This window comes from Mchenga conophoros, linkage group LG2 (assembly GCF_057382185.1).
Source record: "Mchenga conophoros isolate Kocher_MC1m ecotype Shallow Benthic linkage group LG2, M_conophoros_male_GT1.1, whole genome shotgun sequence".
Classification (NCBI taxonomy): domain Eukaryota; kingdom Metazoa; phylum Chordata; class Actinopteri; order Cichliformes; family Cichlidae; genus Mchenga; species Mchenga conophoros.
The window spans coordinates 27,114,584-27,142,548 of record NC_140527.1 but is presented as its reverse complement, the minus strand read 5'-3'; the positions used below and the strand labels follow the sequence as shown (position 1 = coordinate 27,142,548).

At 41.2% G+C, this 27,965-nt stretch overlaps 1 protein-coding gene across 4 annotated transcripts; it reads right to left on the bottom strand.

Annotated features, from left to right (window-relative positions):
* Positions 1-57: 57 nt before the first annotated feature.
* Positions 58-27,688, bottom strand: neurl1b (neuralized E3 ubiquitin protein ligase 1B). 4 transcript variants are annotated; one of them, XM_085291061.1, is made up of 6 exons: positions 27,495-27,688; positions 7,191-7,438; positions 6,764-7,097; positions 4,368-5,108; positions 1,336-1,461; positions 58-945 (listed from the first exon to the last, which is right to left on the bottom strand). In XM_085291061.1, exons 1-6 carry the CDS (start codon positions 27,589-27,591, stop codon positions 698-700), a joined length of 1,794 nt encoding a protein of 597 aa, XP_085147187.1. In that variant the 5' UTR covers positions 27,592-27,688; the 3' UTR covers positions 58-697. The 4 variants fall into 4 exon arrangements, with proteins under 4 accessions (XP_085147187.1, XP_085147194.1, XP_085147203.1 ...); XM_085291068.1 differs by having other exon boundaries at positions 7,191-7,435; XM_085291077.1 differs by lacking the exon at positions 27,495-27,688 and adding an exon at positions 11,159-11,434.
* Positions 27,689-27,965: the final 277 nt, after the last annotated feature.

Below are 27,965 nucleotides of genomic sequence, written 5' to 3'. Positions count from 1 at the left end.
GATGGGTGCTTTTTAAAGTTCTGTATAAGTGTTAATAAGAAAGGCGACACACTTAAACACACTTAAATCATTTTATTAATCTCACGTTGTGCAAAGCCGGGTCCTTTCTATTACACTTTTCAAACATTCAAATCCAACACACTCATATATACTAGAACCTTCTTTCTACCTACTACTACAACTTTTATTGCATAAATTCTGTGCCCTTTCCCACCACAAACTTTTAGTACTGTACATTGGAAATATGGCTAGGATTGTTAGTATAATTACTTGGACACATTATGTGACAAAAATCTAAGGCACTAGAAGTCATAGACGATGGTCCGCATATTCTGCTAAAGCACACATAATTCTAGGACGATGACGATGACAAACGAGAAATTCAGGAGTGGCTTTTTCTGCTCAACGAATAGATGTGACATCACATGGGAAATACAAAACGGGAGCACGGGTTTCATCTCTTCTTTCATAGCCAGAACCCAGGTGCTCATGTATGGATACTGTGTATTAAAAATGAGCCTCAACACAGTTCAGTCTGTCTCAAGATATAAAATCTGATAGGCACAGTTATGTCCTAGTGTGGCTAATCTCCAGTTGAGATCAAGATCCATGTACACGTGTACAGCAAAGCCTGAGAAGGAGCAACAGGTGGTATCCCACAGCGGAAGTCACCTCACCTGTTTGAACTTTTGAGCCATCACGGCCGATATGTTTTGATAACATCTTTGATAGGCCTCCGGCATATCGGACAGCAGGCATTAATCTGTCTTTTCAACTTGAGCCCGCAGTCGTTGCACAGGCACATATGTCCGCAGGTGTAGATAACTGTGTCGACCTCTTGGTCAAAGCAAACGGTGCATTCTCCGTTTTTTCCTGCAGAGGGCAGTTCTGAGGCAGTGAGAGCCGGAGAGGTGGGAGGACTGAGAGGCGAGCTGGGAGCAGTCACTGGAGAAAAAAGCAAGAAAACATATGTGGGTATTTTAAAAAAGAGCAGACATGGGTGCATGCAGACAGATACCTTTAGGTCATGTTGTTATAGGAAGAAAATTCCAGGTTCAGATCAGCACTACTACTACTTTTATTCATTTGTGAATGAGTTAGTTTTATGTCTACTTTTACATGCCTTTTTAATTTATGAGCCAGTCTTAATCTGAGACCAAAATATTTGCTAAATTATCAATGCTTAATACAGCAGCAGAGTTTACTGGGGCTTAATCAACTGATTGTTGGTCATACATAATACAAGAACCCACACAAACCCTTATTACAGTGATCTTGAGAGGGTTTCTATATACATTGTAGCCTTGGGTATGTTGTCAACATTTGGCAACTTACCCAGAGAGGATTCAGAGGCAGAGGAGGATCTGTTGACACTGAATGCCAGGTCTGAGTCACTGTCATCTGGGCTGCTGCTCTGTGAAGTGGTGGGGGATGTAGAAGGAGGACTGGACTGCAATGTTCCTGTGTCGCAAATATAAATACACATGAACAAACTCCATATAATGTAGTGGCTTTTAAAGGTGAGCTGTGTAGCTGGTATGTTCTGGGGCAATGTGCCCTTGAAATGTTTGACAGTAACACTAGAGATTTGGGATTTATTCTGACCATGTCTAACCAGTCAGATTAGATATGCACGTGTCCTTTGTGGACTGATTTTACTTTTTCTTTTAGGAGAAAATCGGGGGATCAGAAACCGTTAAAAATGAGACTAGGAAAGAGAGGTCACAGCTCAAGGCTGAACAAGCTCACATAGACGTAAACTATTCAAATGCCTTCAAATTCCTTCAGCCTGGGAAAAAATGAATTGTAGGGGGTAGAATAGACTTTCATTATTTTAGTACTAAAGCAAAACATTTTACGGAAATATGCTCATTTGTTTTGTGTCAAAGAGATGAATATGAAGATTGATGTCACTCTTGTTCTGTACATTACATAAGCTTGTCTCCACATATACAGAACTGCATGCCACAGACAGTATCACTGTGCACAGAAGAAGGTATCACATAGTTTGTTTTTTTTTACTCTCCCACACTCATTTTGTTTGGAGATTATAGGGCAGGAACTATAGACTTAGATTCACTTCCCTCTCTGCATGGATTTGTTCATTAGTCTGCTTGTTTCAAGAGACATGTGACTTTAAAAGTTGTTTCCTTTTTAAACTTTAAACATTGAGAGTCAGTGAAACAAGTAAGGGCATGCTGTTGGGGGATTAGCTGGAAATCCACTCAGGCCAAATGAATACGCTTACAAAAAAACAAAACACGGGAAATGACACATGCCCAGGCTAAAGGCGTAACCTATTTACTGAGTGGGAAAACAACAGGCAACTTCTCAGTCATGACTGAACAAGAGGAATTTTGATCACATGATATCTCAGTTATTTTTGTGCCTTCTCTTTAATGCAGTTTTTTTAAACACAATGTAAACAAGTTTATAAAAGAATCAGACCAAAAATTCTTAGGTAAAGTAATTCAAAGCTAGAGTGTACCAAAGAGTCTTCTTGTCTTTGATTACAATAGATGTGTCTTTTGCTAGTAGCAGCTAATATAAAACTGACAAGCTTAGCAGGTGGCTATCTGCTACACTGCACTTGTAAATGGAGGCCTTAACCATTTTTTGGAGTTGCTGTTGATGTTTTGTGACACAGTTTTAATGCAAATTCCTCACTGACAATATGCCCAGCTGTGGAGTTATTTGTGCATGTGAACAAGACTTCAAAGGTAATTATGGAGTTCCACAGGGTTGTGTGCTGGGACCACTACTTTTTATGTTATGAGTGCTTCCTTGAGGCAATATTATTAGAATATATGGTATATATTTTCTTTGCTTAATGGACGATACCTGGTTTTATTTATGTGTGACGTCAGATGACGAATCAAAGAAATTAGTTAATCAACAGGCGCATTTTAAATACGTAAAGGGCTGGATGTCATGTAATTTTCTTCTCCTAGATTCAGACAAAATTAAGTCCATCTTTGTCCTTCTGCGTGCGCATTAAACAAATAAAATGACTGCTTTCATTCAAATGCACAATATCTCTAAAATTAGAAACACCGTCTCTTAGAGTGATGCTGAAAAACCTAATTCTTGCACTCATTACTTCAAGGCTGAATTGTTATATTTCATTATAAGAGAGATCATATTTCTCCAATATTGGTTTCTCTTCGCTTGCTAAACTGAGAACTGAAGTTAAAACTCATCCCCTTACATACAAAACTTTTAAAAATCAGGCCTCATCATATGTTGAAGACCTCATGATACCCTAATAGACCAGTTCATTCTCAGAGGGAAGGCTTATTTATGGTTCCTAGAGCTTCTAAAAGTATTTTCAGCTATCAGGCCCCTGTCCTGTGGTACCAGCTCCTAATTTGGACTCAGGCAACAGGCAGTTTTAAGATTAGGCTTAAAGCTTTCGTTTATAATAAAGCTTTGAGTTTGGGCTGAATCAGGTGACTCTGAATCATCCCTTAGTTATGCTGCTATAAGCTCAGGATGTTGGAGCTATTCTCCTCCACTTCCCATGTGTTTATACACCAGTGCTGTATGTCATTAAATCTTGTCTTCTCTCTCCAAAGTGTGTTTTTAGTCCTGTCTCCCTATGCTGTCTTTTTTTTTTTCAACTCAACCCCAACGAGGCATGGCAGATAGCTGCCACTGCCTAAGCTTGGTTCTTCCTGTCAAAAGAGAGTTTTTTCCTTCCCACTGTTGCCAACAGCCGACTGATTATTAGAATTCTGCCTCTAATATTGTAGGGTCTTTACCTTACAATAGTGCCTTAAGGTGACTGTTGTTAAGATCCATAGACATATGGATACCATAGACGTATACCTTGCTCACCAAGCTTGCTAATATTAGCTGATAACTTCTAACTTAAAATAATGTATTTCGTCTAACCCTGGGTACTGCTAAAGTCAGGGCTGCAAATGCATGCTGGCAAACAAACTGGTAAAGTTGTGGTGGGCAAGTCCCTACAGTCTATGGTAATGTAGTCTGAAACTGGCAGCCTCAAAGAGATGAGGAGTAAGCTACAGAGGTCTGGCAACTTCTTTCAAACTCCTTACCCTTAGATATTTATTTCATCTGCATGCTAGTAGTCCTTAGCCTTGAATGACACTGACTCAAGTGACATCAATTGAGGCACATTACGAAACACTGCAATCTGTTTTATGTAATGCAGTGATATTACCTAAGACCTGTAACTTTTTTATTTAGTACTTTTTGTTTTTCTTTCTGGTTTTCCTTCTGATCTAATTGGACTAATTACCTTAATAAAATTCAAGGACATTGGGAATTACAGTGAAAAAGGAATAATAAATATCGGGGTTTGATTCTTGATATTGATTGTGTGCTGCTTTAAATACACGTACCAAGTATCCTGAGTCTGTTAACAGCCCCATGCAGGGTGAAAAAGGCCCACAGGACCTGAGAGGAGTCCACACAGATCAGCCTGCCACGTCCCACTCCGTTCACCCCGTGGTGCACCTCTCCACTGGGCAGCAGACTGAAGCTGAGCACGTCTCCAGAGCAAGGCATCGGGAAGACCCGGTGCACCACCCAATACTCTTTGCGGTCCAGAAGAACTTCAGGGTCTGCTGGAAGGTCCCCAGCATGTAGATTAGCTGGGTCGCAGGATGTTAAACCAAATGACAACGCCCCAAAGTATGGCAGGCCCAGGTGGCCAACCTCCACGTACAAAGTCTCACCCACGTGAAAGGGCCTGTCAGTGAACACCAGAGTCTGACTGCTGTCCAGAAAATGAATGCAAGCAGCTGAACGGTCTGCAGAGAGTATTACATCAGAGCCACGGATGAGGTGAAAGTGCAAATCATTGTCCAGAGGAGAAGAGAGACCCCGGACCACCCTTGGGACAATGAATCCAGTGGAAGCAGATGAGGATGATGTGGAGGAGGAAGAGGTGGAGGAGCAGCAGGGGATGAGCTGAGTGTAGTTATTGAGCTGGAGGTTGGCCATCTTGGCAGCAGCCGCCTGGTTGTTTTCCAACTGATTGTTGCTGTAATTGGCTGAGTCGTGGCTACTCTGGGGGAGATAGGCACTCAGACGGGCCGCACTCAGGCAGCTGGATCCCACACTCTCAGCAAACGTGCTGTCTGTGGTGGAAAATATGGAAAAGCAAGTACGTGACTTGGACATAGAATTACATGATTCTTCCCCGATAAGCTCAGGTCACTTCCTTTCTTGGTGTTCCTTTTCTCTTTGTTCTAGGAATGCCTTTTCATAGTAAAACTATGACATGAAAGCAGTAAGCCCTGGGATCCTATTTGTGTTACTGCAGACTCTTTGATGTCTTTGCAATGTGCTTTTTTAGTTGTTGTTTTTTTTTTTTTTTGGTGAGGTAAGCACCCAATAATTGATCTGATTATCACATACTGTGGGAATTCTTATAGGAAAACAATGGTAACAAGGCCCTTAATACAAGTTTGACTTTTTCAGTTGTTTTCTTTCAAGCAATAAATGCTTCAAAATAAAACAACAGAAAATAATTAGATTTAAGATTTCGAAATCATGCTATAATTGGTATTTTTTAGCTATAAAGAGAACAAACAAAAAATAATAACAAATAAATGGACCTGTTTCAGACACATTGCTCATTAATAAACAACTATGAAAAGTAGTACATTAAGGTTTTTGAGGATTTCCTGTATTTTTTAGCAGTGCAAAGCAATTCTCGCCTTGAGCATTGTGTTAAAAAAAGACAGAGAAAAAAAGACATGTTGGCATCTATGACATTTCTGCAAAAGCACTTCTGTCTATCCGTGTTGGTATTTAATGCTTATTCTTACCGTTGCTGACAGCAAGCAGCTTTGAAATAAGAAATCAAACATGACTTTCACACAGTAAGCAACAACAGTTTGCTGACATCCTTTCTGATAAATCCTCTTGACGGACACTCCAAAGAGAGCTAGACTAAGCATCTGTGCTTAGAGCCCTTCATACGCCGCTCTTGTTATGATGTTTGTTGTGCTGTTAAATAAACCTTCCCTCTCAGAACAAATAAGCTCTGTTGGTCCTGAGCTCGTGTGTCATTCAATATTTTATTTGCCTCCCTATTTCATTTCCTTTCTTTGCCATTGTGTGCTCTCTAAACGGCCGCAGTCCATGCAGAGAATCCACAGCACAGCTGAAATTGTCTGTTTTAGAGACTGATATAAACAAGTCTGCCGCTAGTAGTCCTCCTTTGACTTATGATGCATTCCTTTATTACTATTTCTAGTGATGCAGGAACAGTTGAGCACACTGGCCCCTTACCAAAGCTCCTGGGATCTGCCGACTTGACCAAACAAGGCCAGAGCTCCTGTCAGACTGAAGATAAACACACCCAGTACATATGAGAGGGAAGCGCAGGGGAAAGGGTGATGGGAATGATGGCAGAGTCAAGGGAGAATGTAATAAAGTGCAGGAAACTGATAGTAAGAAAGTTTGAAAGGAGGAGAAGAAGAGTGGTTTGAAGTGCTCAGGCTGAACCGACTACTCACTACAAACTGACTACTCCTACAAACTCATCCTGTGGTGCTGCAGGGCTTTGTAGAACTCCCAAGAAGCTGCTTGAATTTGCTGTGAATGTGTTAAAACCATAAAAATATGTCACTGCAGTTAAAGCGTTCTAGCTGACTGATGAAGCTGAGTAAAGTTATTTTCATCCTTTTCCAAAAAGTTCGCGGCTCGCCTCACTCAGCTGCAGTCCCAACAGAAAACATAAGCATTTGATTAGGGTGAGAATACAACAACATAAGAAGATGCTTACCAAGCAGTGTGACCTCCTGAGTGATGCCGTAGATATCTATGATGGCCCACAGTGGACAGCCGATGCTGAGTCCACAGTGAAAGAGGATGGGCTCGCCTTCGTTGATGCTATAGAAAACTCTTCCATGGCGATCAGCCCAGAAAGCCAAAATGTTGTCCTTCAGGGCCAGTCTCTCGGGCAGAGCCTTGGCCCAGTAACCGGGCCGAGTCACCAGGTCTGGGCAAGCATACTTGGGGATATCAGCAGCAGCTAATTCACTGGGATCCAAGCTAGTAAAACCAAAACGTAAAGCTCCACTCCATCCAGTGTGCACACCAGTCAAGCGAAGACGCACCTGAATGACACAGTGAAATAACCTTTTACTTTGATTCTTTAAATGAATACCTCCTTAAAAAGTCTCAAAACTAATTAAGGAAAGTAAACAAACCTTTTCATAAAGGTGCACAGGCCGATGGCTGAAAGTGATGCCGTTGCAGAAACTGTTCTTACGGGTGGCACGCCGAAGCTGCCCATCCAGCCTGATGTTCTTGCCTTTAGCATGTGGGTGAAAGCGAGGTGACTCCATGTTGATACTGACTGGGGGAGCAGACGTTCTTCTCTCAACAGCTGCCCCATTGTTAGGCAGGGTGTAGTACTGCCGAGTAGCCACCGGGCGGGGTTGCAGAGTTGTATCTACTAGTAGAGAAAAGAGGTACAATAGAGAAAAAAGGCAATAAAGAGCCTGCTAATTATATGTATATAGCTGGTTTAGAGGTCAGAGGTAAGCCCAAAGTTGCATACTTTATTCCCCATAATAAGTTTTTTAAAACTCTACTCTTCCCAACAAGGAGTTTCTTTTAGCATGTAGTCCATATTTACAGTATAAAAAGGCAAACTGTCCCAAATCAGTCATCTCACCACATCCGTAAGGGGTATTTATATCTCAAAATGAAATACTGTAAATTTAGTCAAAACCATGTCCACGCAACACCGGGAAACATAAAAAGTAGTGGGCTTGGCTAAAAGTAACATAAACACACACACACATATCTATATATATATATCTATATCTATATCTATATATATATATATATATATATATATATATATATATATATATATATATATATATATATATATATATATATATATATGTATGTATGTATGTAGAGAGAGAGAGAGAGAGAGAGAGAGAGAGAGAGAGAGAATAATAATAATCATTTTAACATTTCCTCCTATTTATGAGGTACACACATCCGTGGCCTAAAATCCCTGAATAACGCATTTGATTCTTCCACAGTTATCTTCAGAAGTGGTGGATGAATCACACAGTGCCTAGTCAGTATAGAAATACCCAAATAAAAAAAGCTTAATCTTTGATCTCATCTTCATAGGAGTCAATGCCCTTCTGGGGAAAGGAATTTCTTTATGAGCAAAACAAATTAACAATGTTCAGGAATCAAACAGGACAAACCATAAAGTATCTCAAGAGAGAGCTGGGGTGGGGGGGCTTGGGTTAACTATTAAATGGCATTAAAGCTTTAGACTATTGTTTAAGGTATAGATTGGCTCAGATTCAATTTTCAAAGGGATGCTGGGTTTCTACACTCCACCGGGGCCGCAGAGTGATTACATTTGTTTAAAATTCACAGCGAAAAAGACAATAACTCAGTGAAATGTTCCACAGTACATTTCCTAAATTAGACATTATCACTGATTATATTCTAAACTATGAAGCAGCAGCAAGAACATCTGTAACATCTCAAATGATGTGCTGGTGCCCCTTCCCTTTCCACTCTAGGAATTTAGCTTTTGAAAGAGTAAAATATACTTTGGTCAAATGGAGTTGGCCAGACTATGTTGGGGCTTAGCCTATAGGCCTTCAGCTCATCTGCCTTGCTGACAGAGTGACATAGTGGGAGTCTGCAGTTAAAGGACCAAGCCTGATATAGACACTTGTTTGCCATTATTAGATGAAAGGCATAGCACAACAGGTCATGCAGCAAGGGACAGCTCACAGCAAGGTCTGTGTTAGCCCTAGCTGGTTTCTCTCATGAATACACATTACATTGGCGCCACAGAGATCACTGGGTACTTATTTCTGAAAAATAAGTACCCAGTGATCTTTCAAAATGTCCCTATGCCATTTAGTAAACCTGCCACCATTTGGCAGAGTCATCTTTGAAACATCTTTTAACAAGCGAATCCTCTGCTGAGCATTCACTCTAGTTGTTCATTCCTACCATCTGAAACAATCCACACCAAAACTACTTTGCTAGTGTGAGAATGAGGTCATAGCTTTGAGCCATTGGATCAGTGTTTGAGCCATTGGATCAGTGCATGGTATTCTATGGCCTTCATAGTCGCCAGATTTCAACCCAACTGAGCAGCTGTAAGACCTTTTGGACCAGGATGTTAAATAACGCAGTCCACTGTCCTAATCACGACACCATGTGGGGGAATATATTTTAAAAATGGTCATCAGTCCCTCTAGAAGACAGGCACAATGGGTCACTGCGAGGTATTCTATGACCTTCATAGCTGCCAGAAATAAACCCAAGAGAACAGCTATAGGACCTTTTGGACCAGCGCATTAAAAAATGCCATCCACTTTCCTGTTCTGACTGATTCCTTCAATCTGTCACTCATTTCTAAGTCATCTGCAGCTTTCTGGAAAGAAGCTTAAATTAAGATTCAAAATCAGAAATCTGTGCAATCTAATCTGAGCTGGAGCCATTTTACAGTTAACAAAGTCCAGGCAGCTGATCAGAAATTGTTTGTTTTTTTTAGTTCAGCTAATGTGGTGGTGGAGGTTATTGCCGTCAGACAAATTCCTTGCATACAGCATATTCAGTATCTGCTACCGTACATGAATCAGTTGGCTTTGGAGAAGAGTTGGGGCATGGGAACGTTGTCTTGCTCTTGATGAATAGAAAAAAGCGCAAATAAATGCAATCATAAGACTTCACAAGACAAACTGCTGTGCCAAAGAGAGCTTTTTGATAGTAAATTTGATTATGTGCATTCATCAGAGTTATCTTTGGCCACGAGATGATCAGGCTCTTTAGTCACTCATATGTCTCAGACGTATGTGTTCATCACATTGTAAATGATTCAGTGAGCAAGACAATGTGGATTTTAAGGGAATTTCCTGGTAATCACCTCTAAAGCCAACAAAATAACTCTGTGCGATGAGAAGATATACTCTGTGATATGGATTGCATAAATGCAGATATTTGATTAAAACATTAATAGGATCCAGGCTGCTCCTGTTTTTCTATGACTAAACATTCTCAGGCCAAACCCCACTTCAGCTGCTCTGGCAGCAACCACATCGTTTAGCCAGTGAGTGGGTCTGTTGGGGGCGTGAGAGGGTGACAGACATTAAATCAAAGTGATATGTGGAACTGATTATCAAGTAATGTGCTCTAGGTGTCACCATAAAGTGGCTCAGAAGGAGGCATTCTGAGAGCTCATTACAGCAGCTTTATTCAAAAACTAGGGGCTGACAATCAACCCACATGCAAATCACTGGCAATCACTTGAGACTGTACTTTACATAAAACACCTCTGATACTCGGAGATACTGGAAGCGATCAGCAGCAAATATAGTTGCATATATTAAGAATGTGGCCTAGTTTCATATTTGTTCAGTTACTGTTTGTGGTGATTTTTCTTGTTTTGCTTCTTGATGTGTCCTTGTAGTGCGTGCCCTTGGTGATTTTAGTCTGTAATCATACCAGAATCTAAGGCAAATAAACAGCCAGATATTTGCTGTTAGTGCCACACATAAAGAGAAAAAAAGGAAGCGGGAAGTAAAAAGGGGGGGGGGGGGGGGAAGCTAAATCCTTGTTTATCATAGCAATGATGACACTAAAAAAATGAAAATAAATAAATAAAATGCTTAAAATTTAAATCAATTTAATGTAAGTGTTGTATGTTCAACTAATTTGCAAACAGAAATATAACTGAGGGCAGGTTACCCACTTCCTCACTGTATGTTCTGTAGTTATTTATGAGCTAAATAACTGCCATATTATTTATGTAGCTACAGTTTATTAATGCCCAAGCATCAGATCCCCAGCATTAGCTTAAATAGTCACTTTTCTGACTATTTTCGATGCTAATGCTCTCAAAATTTTGAGGCCACATCCCTTTGTATAAACCTCGTAAATGATGCTTTCAAAGTGATTATGAGGAGAAACGCGACTGCTGCTGCTGCTGGAGCGCTCGCTTGGACTCGCTCCCTGGGAATCACGCTCTGCGCCCCCGTGATGGGAAGCGCGTCTGTACGCAGAGCGAACACAAGTAGGACAAGCCATGTGTATCACTGGGTATCAAACCGTTCCGCACAGACACCCTATCTTGTGTAAACATTACCAGCCTCGTTAATGATAAATCAGTAATGAGCCTCACCTATCAAAGGTTTAGGTGTTGAATTTCCCATTATATCCAGAAATTTCTCGCGCCGGCTGACAACTTAATCCCGATTGCAGTGCTTCTCTGTCCATCCATGTATCACGGGTCTGCTGAATATTTGCCTGGACCTGCTTCAGTCTTTAGTATCAGTGCCTTCCGATCGCTCTGTACCTCCCCGCTGGACCACCGACACGCTCTTCTTAATGTCAACAGCAAGCGCTGCGACAGGCAGATACCTCCAACTGGCGCACAGCAGCCCCCTCCTTTCTTTAGTACGGGCTCCCCTCTGCACGACTTTAAAGACACAGCGAGCATAGACACCCCCCCCCCCCCCCCACCTCTTCAAAAACATCTCAGAGCCTCTTAATAATTAATCGTGATTTAATCACCGCTATAATGAAGCCCCGTGGGCGTGTAGCCTTTAAGACAAACAGTATGTTTGATAGAGATGCAAAAGGAGAGTCTGTTGAGATATTTGCATATAATAACTGCATGCTGGAAAGTTTGGCAACAATAAAATGACTCCATCATGGCTGTTTAACGGATGTGGCGGTAGTAGTGGCAGGGGGTGGGGGTGAATTAATCTACATAAAGTTAACAGATAGATTGATAGATAGCAAAACTGTAAATCACAGAACCCTAAAGCAATATACACACCAATGGCAAGGGGAGCGACCCAGATTTTATCACTCACTCATAGAGTGCACGGCAGATAAGGATTCCACACTTTTGATAAAAGTCCAAGCATTGTATGAGGAAATCCCCTTTTTCCCCACCCTATCCTCTGTCCTCCCACAGCCTTGACTGCTGTGCTTCTCTCAAGCTGTTTCCTGTCTTCTGGACCGCACTGCTCTCTGAGGAGCCATGGCCTGCAGGGCTTGTAGGAATCAGAACATCAGTGAAGGGGGAGCTAGGAAAGCATGAGCATTACAGAAGCCCGAGGTGCAGCAGCAGCAGCAGCAGCAGCAGTGTGACAAATATCATGAACAGAATCTGTTCTTGAAGAAATGGAAATGCATGAATATTTATGCTCGCAAATGATACGTCCTAGACGTCACCATCATGGCAGTGACTAATTGGAAAGCATGGCAGAATTAGGTGGTTCGTGTGTGCGGGTTGACTGTGCAACCCGCCAATTTGCAAAGGGATGGGGGGGAGAAGTGCCGCTGGTTTCTGGTAGATGACAACATGGTCATATTTGATCTAACTCAATCTGAGGGCAAGCAAGCCTTGTGTGAGATGGTGTTTGGGTGAAGGCAGACTGTAACTAAATATAACTCAAAGACAAAAGCGTTTGTTTCTTGCTCCTCAATGCTGTTTGTTTTAGCAGGATATGGTGGCTCCTTATAAGCGCCTTGGTGAATGGTGTAGGGGGTGAAGCGAAGCAGAAGTGAAATTCCCCCTGCCCTCACCCTTGCCTCCAAAAAAAGAGTTGCTACTGCAAAGGGATTAACAAAGGAAGTGAATATGAGGCTGCAATGAGTTCTGCAATCAAGTTTAACTGTAAACACAACAGAGCTGCAGGAACAAGTGCTGCTACTTCCCCCTGATGCTTGATGTACTGTGTGAGTGCAGACTACAGGGTGTTAATGAAACCATCATGATTACTAGGCTCACTTTGCTCCAAAGAAAAAGAACTGTACTTTTTAGGATCGTTTTTTGCACAATCATTGCAGAAACAGTGGGGCATCTGCACAAATATCCACTGTGCGATACTTGGGGAAATACACTTTCTAGAAACTGCCTTCCTAAAAAATGACATCATCAATCTTTCCACACAGGGCCCTAATACAAATGGATGATAAATTACAGGGAAAAAACAACAAAGTGTCTTAGTAGGTGCTGAGCCACCACATCCTGCCAGGATAACTTCAATGAGCCTTGGCACCGACTCTCAACTGGAGGGATTAAACACCGCTCTTGCAAAAGATATTTCCTCATTTGGTGTTTGGATGAGAACGTCATCTGACACATCAGTCTAAAATCTGCCACAGGTGTCCAATTTTGGGTTGACATCTGGTAATTTTGAAGGCCATAAGAGATAATTTACATAACTTTAATGCTCATTAAGTCATGCAGCGACTCCTCGTGTCCTTTTAATGGAAGCATTGTCATCCTCAAAGAGACCACTGGCACTGGATAATTAGCCACTGAATAACTGAGAAATGGACCCAAAGCATATCAGCAAACTGCTTCCCAGAGTATAACAGAGCCATCAGGTCACTGTTTTAACTTGTCACATGCCCCTTCTCAATGTCATATACACCAATGAGGCATAATATAAGGATGTAAATTAGTTAGCTGCAGACCAGTCAGGGTTCCCATGCTGATCTCCGTCCAATTATGATGCATGCCGTGGAGCAATCGAAGGTGGCCTGGTCTGATGGATGACTGTTTCTTTTACATCATGTGGATGGATGGGTGTTTGTACTTACCTGGGGAACACCTGGCACCAGGATGCATTATGGGAAGAAGACAAGCCAGCAGAGGCAGTGTGATGCCTTGGGTCCTGCCATCCATGTGGATGTTACTTATGTCATGTGGCAGGATGAATGTTATTTCTCGGTTCAACCCACTTTCGGCCTGACGCATTAGGGGGGCGCTACTATAAATAGCGGCCATTTGAGCGTTCCTGGATCGCTTACCTGTGATCTCCTTTTTGGTCACCTGACTTCCCTTGGTGTTGCAGAGATCATTTGCGGGTTACCCTTCTGAAGCCTCCATCGCGGCTGGAAGGTGTTTTGTCATTGTAGTGCGTACATTACCTTACTTGGTGGTAAACAGGTATTGTTTTTAGGTCGTAGCTGTAGAAGCCTCCTATGAGCCACTCTGCTCATGATTCGTGACGCTGTTTACTCAGTTTTGTTACGATCTCTGCCTTTTATTGTTCTTTTATAGTAAATACTTACTATGCTTTGCAGGAAGTGTGGGCCTTAGTTTTACAGAACGCTAAGCTAACTGAAGTGCTGCTGCTTTGCTTTTACTGTCTGTTCCTGTCGCGAGGTTTCTTTTCCTGCTGCTGCCAGCCTTTTAAAGTGGAAGTCAGCGTGGACAGCGGCCATATGCATGCTGCTTATTAATAAATTGTCAAACTGTTTTTTATCATCGAACCTCGTCTCTGTGCTGAGTATAACAAACCTAAGTTCCTTCTTGGTGATCAGTATTACTTCCAGTATTCTTCTGGGTGAAATTCCCAGGGTGGCGTTGTCTTTTAAACTGTGAAGAGTATTTACTTTATTCCCACCTCGTGCTGCTACACTTATATACTATGTACCTAATCATTGTTTCAGACCATGTACACCCTTTCATGGATGGCTGTGGCCTCTTTCAGCAGAAATGGTTCAGCAAAGGTTCGAAAAGCACAGGGATGAGTTTGAGGTGCTGAATTGTTCTCCAAATTCCCCAGATCTCAATCCAATCCTTCATCTCTCTAGGATGACAAACAAGTCCAATCAACGGAGGCCCAACCTCGCAAGTTGCAGGACTTGCAGGATCTATTGCTAACATGTTGGTGACAGATACCCCAGCACACCTTCAGGAGTCTAGTGGAGTTCATGTCTCAATGGGTCAGGGCGGTAAATCAAAAGTGAGACCAGGACCATATCAGGCGGGATGTCATAATTTTATGCCCGAGTGGTGTATTTGTATTTAGCGATATACATATTACTTGATTTTGCATACGAGTAAACACACTGTGTATTCCCACAGTGTAGTTTTTAGTGTACCAGTTACACTCTAACTAAACTATGACCTTCTCCTAATTCTAAAAAAAAAAAAGATGTGGCTTCTAAAATCAATGAAGCAACATATTTTTGTTAAAGAGCTAAAAAATATAATCTAAACCAAATCAATGTAGTGAAAAAACTGTGGTCCCAAAAGGGGCATAAATCACATTCTCCTTGGTAACAGTGTTAGAATTTGACAAAACAGCACTATTGCATTTGGAAATGGTTTGGTTTAACTATAAGTGACAAAGTCCTCTAAGGGGTGTAATAATTATAACATGGGGCAAAGAAGGAACTGAGGTGGCATTAACCGAACATCAGATATTAACACGTAAGACTGTTGTTCATTTCCCTATTAACTCAAAGACCACTGTCTAACCTTAATCACGCACACCTGGCATAAACCACAATTTGGCCCATCAAACAGAAGTGCTTTTATTTTATTTATTTTAAGCTCTGACTTTCAATTTACACTTTCCTGTGGCACTAAGGAGCCATGTACACTGGCAAGCTTTTGAGATTTTGGTGTGATTAGTGAGTGCGAGGTGCAAACGTGGATTAATCCAGAGCGGAAAACACCAGCAAAGCCAGCTGAAGCGACATACAGTCCAGAGGAAAAGCTGCATCTTTAGAGCAACGGTGTGCTCTAAAATACATAATAATGCATACGGTCCCCCTTTGGGATATTAAGCATGTGTAATGCAGTGATATCAATGGCTCCTACAGCGAATCAAGTTGTTTCCAGAGGAGGAGGGCAGACATGCCTCGTTTGCTCAAGGAAACTTGGCCCGCGGCAGCGCGACTGCTGCCATGCAGAGCAGCGCAGTGACTGGTCCTTGGACAGCAAAGTGTTACGTTTGCAGTATTTTAAATCTCTTTAAAGATTCAAAGGCATGTGTAGAAATGCTGAGCAGATGGCTGTTTGGGAAGGTTTGTGTGTGGTGGTCTCAGTATCAGGGGGAGGGCTGCTGTCCAAACCCCAGCCACTGATCTAATGGATGAAGTGAGTCATACCCACCTTCAATGTGAACACAACCATCTCCATCAAACACACATGGGCCAGCACAATAAGCCGCATTCATACAACAATGTTTTTCTGGTCACCTTTTTTGTTTTTGTGCACTGTTTTCTACTACGGTGCATTCACATCTGTTTCCAATGTGTCCTCCTGTCTTTTCATTAGGTCGACTCTTAACGGGCCACTGGAGTCAAGCACCTGCTTTTCAAAAAACGCAGTAAGAGTTCAACTATTGCCAAGGCCATTGTGTCAGTAAAAAGCCTCTCACGTAGATGATGAAACACTCAACGTTAAAAAAAAAAAGAAAGATACAGTTTTTTGTTTTGTTTTATAAATCAAAGCAACTGTGCAGCATTTGCCTTTAATTGGAGCCATTTTAGGAGGAGTTCTTGCCATGTGCTTGGTGCCCTCACAGACTGTTTTAATTTGCAAAATCCTCAGATCATAGGACTGAATGCTGTGGTAGTTTCAAGAAGACAAAATGCTTGGTTTCACTTTTGCAATTTCACATTTCAGTAAATTAAAAACACCACTGGTAGTGAATCACTGACGAGTGGTGTAAATTGAGAAGATGATGCAGTGTAATGCAGTCGTTTGACAATCTGAGCTTTTTAAAAATGATGTTATCTATACATAATTTAAAAAAACTAAAACCTAATTATACATATATATGAAGAAAGGGGTGAAAGATGACAGTTAAAGGAATGCAAATCTTGAAAGGTGGGCTACACATGGCTGAAATCCACAGCTGGAAGCGAAGAGTGGATGACACAGTAATGTTAATAATGGTAAAGGACATAGTAACTGTGGTATGGGGGGGATTTCCTGATTCAATTTCCATTGAGGGAGTCTAAATCATGACATTATGTAACATGTCAGGCCCTAGCTTTAAATGACCTCTGCTACTCTGACAATGGAAGCAGAAGCAAGGCGGCACTGAGAGAAAAACAAAATCTGATGTTATTCAGCATTTTAGATGCACAAAAATTTGCTACATCTTACTAAATTGTAATTTCTGGTAGTGAAACATGAAGCTGTGTCATGGCTCCTCCATGTTGTTTCAGGCCTCACTGTCAGTGGGAGGCTTGCTAAAAATGTCCTTTCAATGCATTTAACCAGATGCACAGACAGTCTTCTTCCTCCATCTGTTCTATTGTCTCGATGTTCTCTGGGATGAGGAGCGGATGCACCACCAGAGGAGATGCAGGAAATACTCTTGGCCGAGAACGTCTTCTAGCCTCTCGCACACTGTCTTCAGATTCAGGTGTGGCTCAAGACGGTGGTCGAATTAAGGTATTGCCTAATGCGAAATTCATACCCTTACAAAAAATTTCCATTACGGTATAAGTTGGAGAAGTCTTCAAAAGCACACACACTGTGTTGCGTAGACATATAATCTTAATGTGTTCCTTATGCATTCATCTTTTAATCTACTAGACTGTAGCTTATTTGATGTAGTGGAAAACTACAGTTGTCAGAGGGCTCATCGGATCTCAGACTGGTCTCCAGTCTAAAGAGGAATAGGAAGGCTTATTGATGCCCGGGTCAAGGTCTTTGTCATCTTTAACATGACTCCACACAAACAGCCACAGGCTCACTCCACACAGTCTGTCAGGCATGCTCCAGAAAGAGATGTTTTTGTCGAGCACTAAAATTTACGAGCTAAAGCCATATATTTTTAATCATCATTGAAGAACGGTGAAAAATAAAAGGGGATCTCGTGAAGATTAAAAGTAAATAATGCCCCAATAAACAGAGGTCTGTGTAAATATGTGCGTTTATAACCAACCCGGTCTCACCGCAGTGTAAATATATTTTTAAGGGATCATATTTTGAAAGGCCGGGTAGATGTTGTCAACCCGCAGCCTTCCACTGCTGCACCGCAGTTGTGTAAAGTCCCGTGCCATATTCACATTAATCCTGTGAGGGCTAAAAAAGTGAGGCAGTGAATTCTTGTGGTCTGTATTAAACAACAAAGCTATATTTAAGAAAATTCCAATTAAGCCTCTTAACATCATTAGAGTTTATGACACCATTCAAAAGCAAACTACCTCCCAAGCAATTTAAGGCTTGTCAGAATTTGCCTTCCGGGTCCCAAATTCGAACCTCTAAATTGATTCACTCTCAACTATTCAGCGGAAAAGAATTCACAATCTCATTAGAGAAACTCAAGTGGTTTGAGGGGAACTAAACTGCTGAGCAGCCAAGTTTAGGGACTTTTCAGCTACAACCATTTTGCCATTTTAATCCATGCCTTTATGTAGTTTCCCTTTCATGTGTTCATCACGTAATATAATGTCTCGCTAAAGCCGGAGCAGCATTTTATTAAAGTTAATGTTCCTGAAAAGTGGAGCGTTCAGTTTGTGAAGCATTGAAGTGTGCTGGTAAGCTTTAAATGACATGACAGAATAATGTGGACTTTATAGGAGACATACAGGCTTGTGTGTTACAGTTAGAGCTGGATATTTCCTTTCATTTGTTTGCAAACCGCTCCCCCAGTAACCTTGACCACAAAGGGCTCGATGACCGAGGGCAGACCCTGAGGTTATGACACAAAATACTTTTGCTATTATTACCATGTCGGTCACAGTGTACATGAGATCTAAGCCCAGGTTCAGCAACAAACCTGGCTAAGCTCTCAGTTCGAGAAAAAAAGTTTCTATGAAGTCAAAAACAAAACAAAAGACACAGGAACAACAGCCAGCAGCCGTCAAACCCAATCCTGAAAATGGTGGGATACTGGGTAAGACGCAAATAAAAACAGAATGCAATGATCTGCAAACCTCATAAACTCTCAATTTATTCATAACAGAAAATAGAAAAGATATCAAATGTTAAAACTGATAAAAAGATGAAGGGGCTAAGGTTGTGGACATGAGGTCGACCAGAGCACCAGTGACCCCTATATCCATCCATGGAGTCTCTACAAGAAAGGCCAAAGCTGCCTCTACTTTCTGAGACGACTGAGGTCCTTTGCCATCTGCTCAGGATTTCTTGTGGTGTCCAGTGCCATCCTATGTGCTTTGGTGCGCTGGGGCAGCAGATTGACAGTAGTGCATATCAACAGACTCAATAAACTGATCTGCAAGGCCAGTAACGTTGCGGCTGTGAAGTCTGACTCTCTGGTAGAGGTTACTGTCGATACTGGAACATCTCACGCTGGACAGCCACAGGAGGACATTCACCAGAAGCTACGTCCAAACTGTGGCTGGACTATTTTCACTTACATTATCTTGTTTATACTGTTGTACATTGCATTCTTTAACTTTGGAATATCTAATCTAAAACTATGCTTTGAGTGCCTTAGTTGGACTTATGAGTCTGCATTTTCTATCTTTTGTGTTTACATTTTTATGCCTGCAACAAAACAATTTACCCCCGGTGGGATTAATAAACTGCTATGCTATTTCATTTTAAGAAAAATAAGAAAAATTTCATGTCTGGTAGAATCTGATGCCAGCAACACGTCTCAGAAAACTTGGGACAAGGCAACGAAAGGCTGTAAAAGTAAGTGGTACTAAAAACAAACAGCTGGAGAACATTTTTACAACTAATTAGGTTAATTGGCAACAGGTCAGTGACACAATTAGGTATAAAAAAAGAGTGTTAGTGAGGCAGATGTGCAGATGTTCACCAATTTGCAAAGAACAAAATGTCCAACGGTTTCAGAATAATGTCCCAGAACATAAAATTGCAAAGAATATTTCATCGTGTATTGTCAAATATCTTCAAAAGATTCAGAAAATCTGGAGAAATCTCTGTGCGGAATGGACAAGACTGAAAATCGGTACTGGGTGCCCGTGATCTTCGGGACCTCAGATGGCACTGCATTGAAAAAAGCGATGAAAGCACTCCGTCATGGAAGTCACTGCCTGTGAACCCAGTTTTCCAGGCAATGCAAAGAAATACATACGAAGCCGTACGTAAACGAAGTTAAAATGGACTGAGGCAAACTGGAAAACCGATCCGTGGTTAGAAGACTCGAATTTGAAATTGTTGTTATCAGTGCTCAGTTCAAACGCCTGTATCTCTGCTATAAAGGGAAATCAGTGCCTATGGAATTGGCAGCTGGCACATCTGGAAAGGCACCATCAATGCTGAAAGGCACAAGTACAAGTCATAGAGCAACATATGCTTCCATCTTTTTCAGGGAAGTCCTTACATATTTCAGCAAGACAATGCCAAACCTCACACTGCCCCTATTCCAACAGCATGGCTTTGTAGTAGAAGAGTCCGGGTACTGAAGTGGCCTGCCAACAGTCCAGACCTTTCACCAGCTGAAAACATTTGACCCATCATGAAACAAAAAATACGACCAACAAGACCCAGGAGCAGCGAGCAGCTAGAATCCTATGTTAGACAAGAATGGGACAACATTCCTCTCACAAAAGTCGAGCAGCTGATCTCCTCACTTCCCAGATGACAGACAGTTATTAAAAGAAGAGGAGATCCTATACAGTTGTAAACATGGCCCTCTCCCAACTTGTTTGAGACATATTGCTGCCATGAATAGAAAATGACCTTGTTGTTTTCTTAAAATAGTAACTGTTCTAAGTTTAAACATTTTATAAGTGTTTTATTGTGAATTTTAAAAGTGGGCTTATGTTTTTTTTCCCTTGGAAATCACTGCATTCTTTTTTTATTGACATTTGGCACTGCATCTCAGCTTACTGGAATTGCGTTTCTTTGACCATTAAGGTCCACCTGATTTGTCTCACAGTCCAAAAGGAGAGGGGCATATGGAGGAGCAGACAGCTACTGCATTACATAAATGCATATTTCCATTCAGCACTCATCTCTTTCCATTGCACTGCAGTTTGTAGCCAGAGACAGTATGACAGACATAAGCTGCATGTAGGGTAACCTCCCTGTAACTCTAGCTTTCCTGTTTTTCTACTAATTGCCCCTTCTCTGGCCCTCTCTTGGGGGTTAGGAGTGATACGCAGGACTGTTCTGCTGAAAATTTCCCATACAAGGCAGAAAAAATACAGTGTTCTGCACATGTCAAAAGTCGTAGAAGCTACTTTGTTGCTCCGGTCAATGCCTAATTTATCGGCGCCTGAGCTTTAAATGTTATCAAAATAGTAAAACTCCCTCTGGGTTCACCTTATGGCTGATGATAGATGCCTATTATTTTTGTGATTTCACCACAGTTTGTGTATTCTAACCACTTCCCAAAAAAAATTATCCCCCGATCAAAAACATCTGAGCAAACTAAAACAGAGGCTCTAACACAAAGCAGTTTTTGTTCTCCACTGGACTGTGCACCATGAAGGACATATAAATGAAACTCCAGGGGGCACATAAGTCAGGCCTCTCCTTCCCTAGTTCTGGGTGCATGAGTCACTTGTGTCAACTGTCATAAAAGAAATTCAAGCCACTAGCAGCACCAGAGGTTCAGTAATAACGTGCTGTTCTTTTTGGTATCTAGGCCAGTTTGAAGGCCCGCAGCTCTGCTCACTGACCCTTAAATGAAGAGGCTCGAGTTTGTCTTATAACACATATCATGCCAACTAGCACATCTTTACTTTAACGGTAAAGTTTAATTAGCAAATTTAATATCATTAAAATGTTTAGCGGATGGCAGCATCAAGCAGAGACCTCTGGTGAGGAAAACTGGAAACCAGTGCCAAAAATTGCAGTTCCTGAAATTGCCACTTGAGGCTTACTCCAAAACTGAGTCAATCTCCATAAAGTATAAATAAACATGCTTACAGTTACAAGACCAAAGCATGATTTAAAGGAATCATCTGATAAGATGAACAGAGAGTCCAATTTTATTTTCATTTTACTTGTATGTTACTTATCTAGCACATCTCTTTGTCTATGTGAGGCTAATGCTATCAGGCTAATACTTTTGCTAGCATTAAAGAGCAAATAACTTAGAAGTCCACATTCCTGTCCAAATATGGTCACATTTGGCTCTATAACAACAAAATATTGACAGTCTTCAAATGACTCATGATAAAGTCTTCAAACTACGACATTGCAACCATTTGGTCACATTGCAGTTGCTGTGTTTAACGTCTATATACAGTCCATGACAAGTCTTTGTTTAAAGTCCAACGGAGAATCACATCATTCTGCTTTCAATAAAAGTAACAATTTTAGTACATTTTTATATATTTTACCTGTAATCTTAGCTGCCCATTTTGCTTCCTTTCCTGCTGCTATGTCCTTGTCTTTTACCCTATTGCCTCATTGCATGTTTTTTTCCCCCCCACTATTTTAAAACAAAGCAGCAACATGTAGTCAGAGAAACATCTTGAGCTGAGGCATGCTCCCTGCCTCGCTGCTGACTCGGGTGGGTGTAGCTAATTACAGAGCAGGTCCCGTATTGTCCAGGTCTCCAGGGAAACAGCTTTCATCCATCCCTAGTTCCCATGGTGCAGCTTGAAGCTAAGGTGTGCGTACTGACTCTTCTGCTAGCGACCATGCTGTTTGGGACGGATGCACTTCACTGAGCACATTTAGGCTGTTTTCTTTCCTGCTGCTTGAGATATAACTTCAAGATCAACGAGTGAGATGCACAGCATAACAGATCAGTGATGGTGAGTCCATAAAAAATGATCAAATCAGTCAGCAAATGACACAAAAATCATGGCACCCCTCTTGTTATGTGATTCAGGTGTTTATACAGAGGTTTCTCTTACAACTATATATTTGATACTCTACAAACAGAGAGAATTTTTCAGGAAATATGAAGACAGAAAATTATACTGGCTAGCCGGGTATCTGCATCTTATCACTGTCTCTCCTGGCAAAGCAGAAGAAAAATAAACGACAGATTTGCAAAACTGTGACTGTAGTTCAAACATGACGCTAAGACAAATAGGCAGCCAAAGTTTTCCTGCGATTCAGATCATCTTGTTTTGGTTGACCCAATCAGACTTCAATGCCAAAATAAACACCTTTCTCACATAGAAGTGCAAGAATGATTATTTTTTTTGTGAGAATTACTTTTTTGTTTGTTTCTAATCGCAAAATAAGACAGATGAATGATGAACTTTCTAAACTTCAGAGTGAAAGCAAAGGACCGCTTTGATTTATTCAAAGTAAACTCATGGTTTTGAACAAAAATATTTGGAGAAACTGATGACATCTTGATATATACAATTTAGCTACTCATATCTTGTGTTTTTGTAGATTTCATGACTAACATGTTGATTTTTTTCCCCCTGTACAAAATATTTTCGATTTTCTTTTCTCTAAATCATATAAAGGTGGCCAGCATCTGACATTCAAATGTAGCTGTTAATTCAACTGTCATAAAAATCTAGCAAAGCTGGAATGTGCTGAACTGGACACAAGCTGCTATCCGCAAGCCCAACTCCAAAGACAAACTGCATGTCGGACATCAAAGACAACTGCCGTGGAAAGGCACACACCAGCGGGAACTCTGTAAGAGGATATCATGTCCAGGACCTTGTGAGATGTTACAATGTACAGTATGCAGTTAAAATTTTCAGGTAAACAACAGGGCCCAGTAACAGGTAAAGACTGCAGCTCTGGAATTTGTTCTTATTTTATCCAGGAGAGGAAAGACGAAGTTGTGGGTGCCAGAAAACCCCAATGCGTAAACTTTTATTTGAAGCAGGAAAACCGAGTCAATTTCACAGACGCTCTGTTCCCCTATAACACTTCTACACTGCTGAGTGCTTCCGCCCATCTGTTCCCCTTTTCCTGTTCTCTCTCTGCAGCCAATGGGTCAATCACCAGCCACACCCTTTATCGTAACCCCCCTCCCCTTCTAGCATCATTTGGTGGGCTTTTTTGGACTTGTTATTTTTCTTATCTCTCCTTAAAGCAACCCCTCTTTCCTTTCCTACTCCATGACCCTCTTTTTCTCTCCCTCGCTCTCTCGTCATGACATCGTTCATGTGACACGTGTGGGAAACTTCTGCAGGGCCCCTGCTTCAGACAGGACACTGATATACTGAGAGTGCTGGATGACAGGGCTATTTTTGGAGCTTGTAAATATGAGAACTTCCTTTCCTAAAGTATATCTAATATCCCAGGGGATTAGCAACAACAAGAGACATAATTACTGTGTGTCTGTTATCAATTAGAGTGCAGCTTCTTCTGCTTTTCTCTATGTTTTATTGATAAGACAGAGATCCACAGTACCAGCCCTTTTCCAAGGCTAGCCTACAAGTTGCACAACAAAATCCTTTTGTCTGTATGATAGCATTTTCAGGCACTTCCACGTATTATGCAGTGTTACACTTAGGTCATAGAGAGACATAGAGTCCATCATCACAGTGTGAAAGTGAGGCTCAAGTCCTGTTGATGTTTTTGTGACTGCCAAGACTCATCCATGAGACATTACACCACAATGCACCAACAACAAATGCATACTTCAGGGTGAAAGGCAGAATTATAGCGTGCTGGTGGGCAGACAGCTGTGGACATCAAAGACAAGCAATCCTTATTATACTTTTTTTTAAGTCTGCTTGGACTCCGCCTCGACGAGGTATGCATCCATGTTGGTGCATTGTTGTGTAGCGCTTTGCAAAAAAAGCAGATCTATGATGTTTTTCTCCTTTCTGCAGCTCTCACAATCCAAGTTTAGACTCAATCATTTTTTACGTTTTGCCAACACCTTGACTCATAAGCGTGCAAGTATAAATGCGAACCCCTTCTACAGTGTAGGCCCTTTAACGCAGTACTTGAAATTAGGCTTTCACCCCAAGATTTATGGAGCCATCCCAGCACACGGTTCAGAAGGTAGTCAAACCTTCTCCCCTGTTTGGAAGTGAAGAGACAAGACAAGGAGCAAAATAAAGTGGAAAGATAATTGAATTTGACCTTTGGAGGAGGAAGCTGAGGCTGCGATAAGGGAGATCTGGGGTTTGTTGCCAGTGTTTTAACAGAAAACAGACCACACAGCATGAGAGCCGGGAACTGCTCTGAACAGCCGCAAACGGATTAGCTCTAACCAACTGACTGGACCTATTTATAAAATTGAAATCAGTATTAAAAATGTATGGCGACTGCTTACAGCGTGACTTCCCATCAATGAAGATGATTAATAGGTGATATATATGCACCGAATATTACTGCCGAAATGATAATGTCTTTCATATTCTTTCTTCTTTTGCCTCTCTCTGTCACAGGCGCACGCACAGCCGAGTGGTCATAAATAAAGTCAGCGCTGCTTAATGTTTAACTGAATCCCTCTTTGCCACCCAAGAGCTTTGTTATGAATGAGGGAAATGAACAAGTTCACACAAAGGACATTCTTATTTTGATATTCATATAAAATGCAGGCAATCTGTAACACATACAGCATGCAACCTAAACATGCATGAGATCTGAAGACAACAAATCAAATTCTGCTCTTTTTTTTTCTACAACCACTTCTCTCCTCCGCCTCATTGTAATTTGAAACACCAGCCTGGCAGATGCTATCAGGTCTTCTGCTGATTTAAATGCTTTAAAAGTACCATTAGTCCTATAAAGAGAAACCCTCTTGTTCTGTGAAGCTTTTAAATATAGGAAAAACCCAATGAGCGGTCATTAGACAGTCACATTTGTTGCCTGAAGCACTTCATTGCAGAATAAGCATGCAGCTGCTTCACAGAATGAACAATGGATGCTTAAATAGAAACAAGTGTTTCTGTCCAGTGCTGCGACTTAATCCAGGGAAAGACTCCGATGAAAGATGTAGTTCAGCTTGTCCACAAAAGTCCAATGAAGTCATACTTCGACTTGCCAGTTCAATCCTGAAGTGCTGATCCCTCTAATAGGGTCCCTCCATAGAGCGATATCAATATGATACAATGGCACCACCTAGCGGCGCATATGCGCATTTCTAAAACGCATTCCTCTGCGATCATAGCAAGTACAGAATGTTTATATGTACGTGATTAAAGAGAAAAAAGATGCCAATGTCTATTGAAAATAAAATAAATAAAAAAACTGTGTAGATGTATAGAGGCATAAATAAATACAGGAAAAAGAAAGAAACAATAGTGGGACCAAAAATTTGAAAACACAGTCAGTTTGTATATTTTCCTTGCTTCGAGATTACATTAGTTCTCCACCAGTCACTTCCTTGTCTGTTCTCACAAGCTTTTTTGTGTGTTTCTCATCAGCCCCTCGGGGGTGTTGGGGAAGCTATGAAGTGGCCTCTTTTAACCTCTCTCAGCCCACATGGACCTCAATATAGCAACAATATGAGCAACAGGCATTTCCTGTCTGTCTGAAAAAGCAAATACAGAAGTTTAGTTTGATTAGGGTGTGGGGAAAACGTGAAGACACTGGAGAAGGGTTTCAGCTACAAAATGTGTTGTTTTTTTGTTTTATGTGAAAGTACAAAGTTTAATGTTAAAAGTATATGAAAAAGAGCCAGAAAACATGACTGGAATTCATATTATTGTGGGACAATTGCGTGTGGTGCTATGAATAACCCTGCATTCATTAAGGCTCCATTGTACGGTGGCTTATACATTCACCTAACACATGAAACATTCCTAGTACGATCCCAGTAGGAGACACAAATGGTTGTGTCAGGAAGGTCATGTGGTCTAAAGACCTGCCAAATCAAAACATGCTGGTGAACAGAGGCGTGTCCAAAAGAGAGGCGTGGGGAGGACCAGTGCCACCTAACCCATAACTGATGCCCCCCACTAAAGATATGATATATGAACTAAAGCACTACTTATATCTAAAGTACTGCTATTATATCTTACAATTAAACACCATTAGATGAGCACATGGATAGGGCTAGTAGGGATGTAACTGAGTGCATTTATTCAGGTTGAATATTCTTCTACTTTAACTAAGTAGTTCCATGTTATTCTGCTTTCTGCTTTTACTCCATTATATTTCAGATGCAGTTTTTACTCATTGTACTCAATATTGTTTAGTTTAACATTTTAGTTGCCTATTATTTTGTAAAGTAATTGTATTATTATAGCTAAAGCTACAACAATTATATAATAACAGCAATAATAACGATCCAGTTATATCATGAATAAGATTATGAAAAGTCATTCAACATAAGGAGTACTAGTTTTTAGGCCCACCTAAAAACTCTAATCAAAATTCAAGAGAAAGTGATACATTTCCTTGAAATTTTTGTTGAATATACATATAAAACAACAGGTTTTTGAATGCAAATTTTTAATGCTATCCAGTCATACACAAACAGATAAGGCCAACGTGTGACCCACCTTCCACTGGGACACAAACTTCATTATGGTTCAGTAAATTTAGGTCAGTGTTGCCCACCTGCAGTACCCTCACAACCCACCAGGGGGCACTGGCCCACACTTTGGCAGTACTAATAATAATCATCACATTGTCACATAATAACCACTTTGTCCTGGTTCTGTAACAAGAACCAGAGCCATAGATGAGTCTGTAAGTCATGTCTTTTTAAGCCAGTTTCTACATCAAATTCCTTTGCAGTACCTCTGCTGTGCTCTTGATCTCCCCTGTGACACCCCATTCCAAAAATCCTGAAAACGCCCCTACTCATGGCTAAGGGAGCAGCCACAGATGTTTTTTGTTTTTGTTTTGTTTTTTTAACTAAGATTTAACAGATTGAAATGATACACACAGAGAAATAAAGTGTAAGGCTTACCCTCTGTGCTGCAGCTCAGCTTCTTTTCTCTGCTGGAGAGGGGCAAACCAAACAAGCCAGAGGGAATGCTCAAGTTTGAAGAGTGGTTATTTCCCATGTTGTCTCCCCCAGAAAACAACACTTCACATTTATCACTACAGAGCTTCTCTTGTCGTGTACAGTCTCTGCAGACTGGCGGGATAGTGAAAGTCTGCTTCTTTTATTGCTAAAACCATCCCGCCAGAAATTTGAAGGGAGTAAACACAGCCACGTGGCTTTAGCTGTCTCTTTATTTGGTCCAATAAAATCCCAGCCGGGAAGGGAAGGACGTTAGCACGTGCGGAAGGTGTGTGAGTATGCGCGCGCGGACCGTTAGCTATACACACGTGGTAGGGAGGCTTTTTTTTCTTCTTCTGTTTTTTTTTTTCTTTTGCAGCCCAAACGGCAGTTTCTAAAAGAGGGAAGTGGGCGTGCGCAGTAACCCCGACCTTG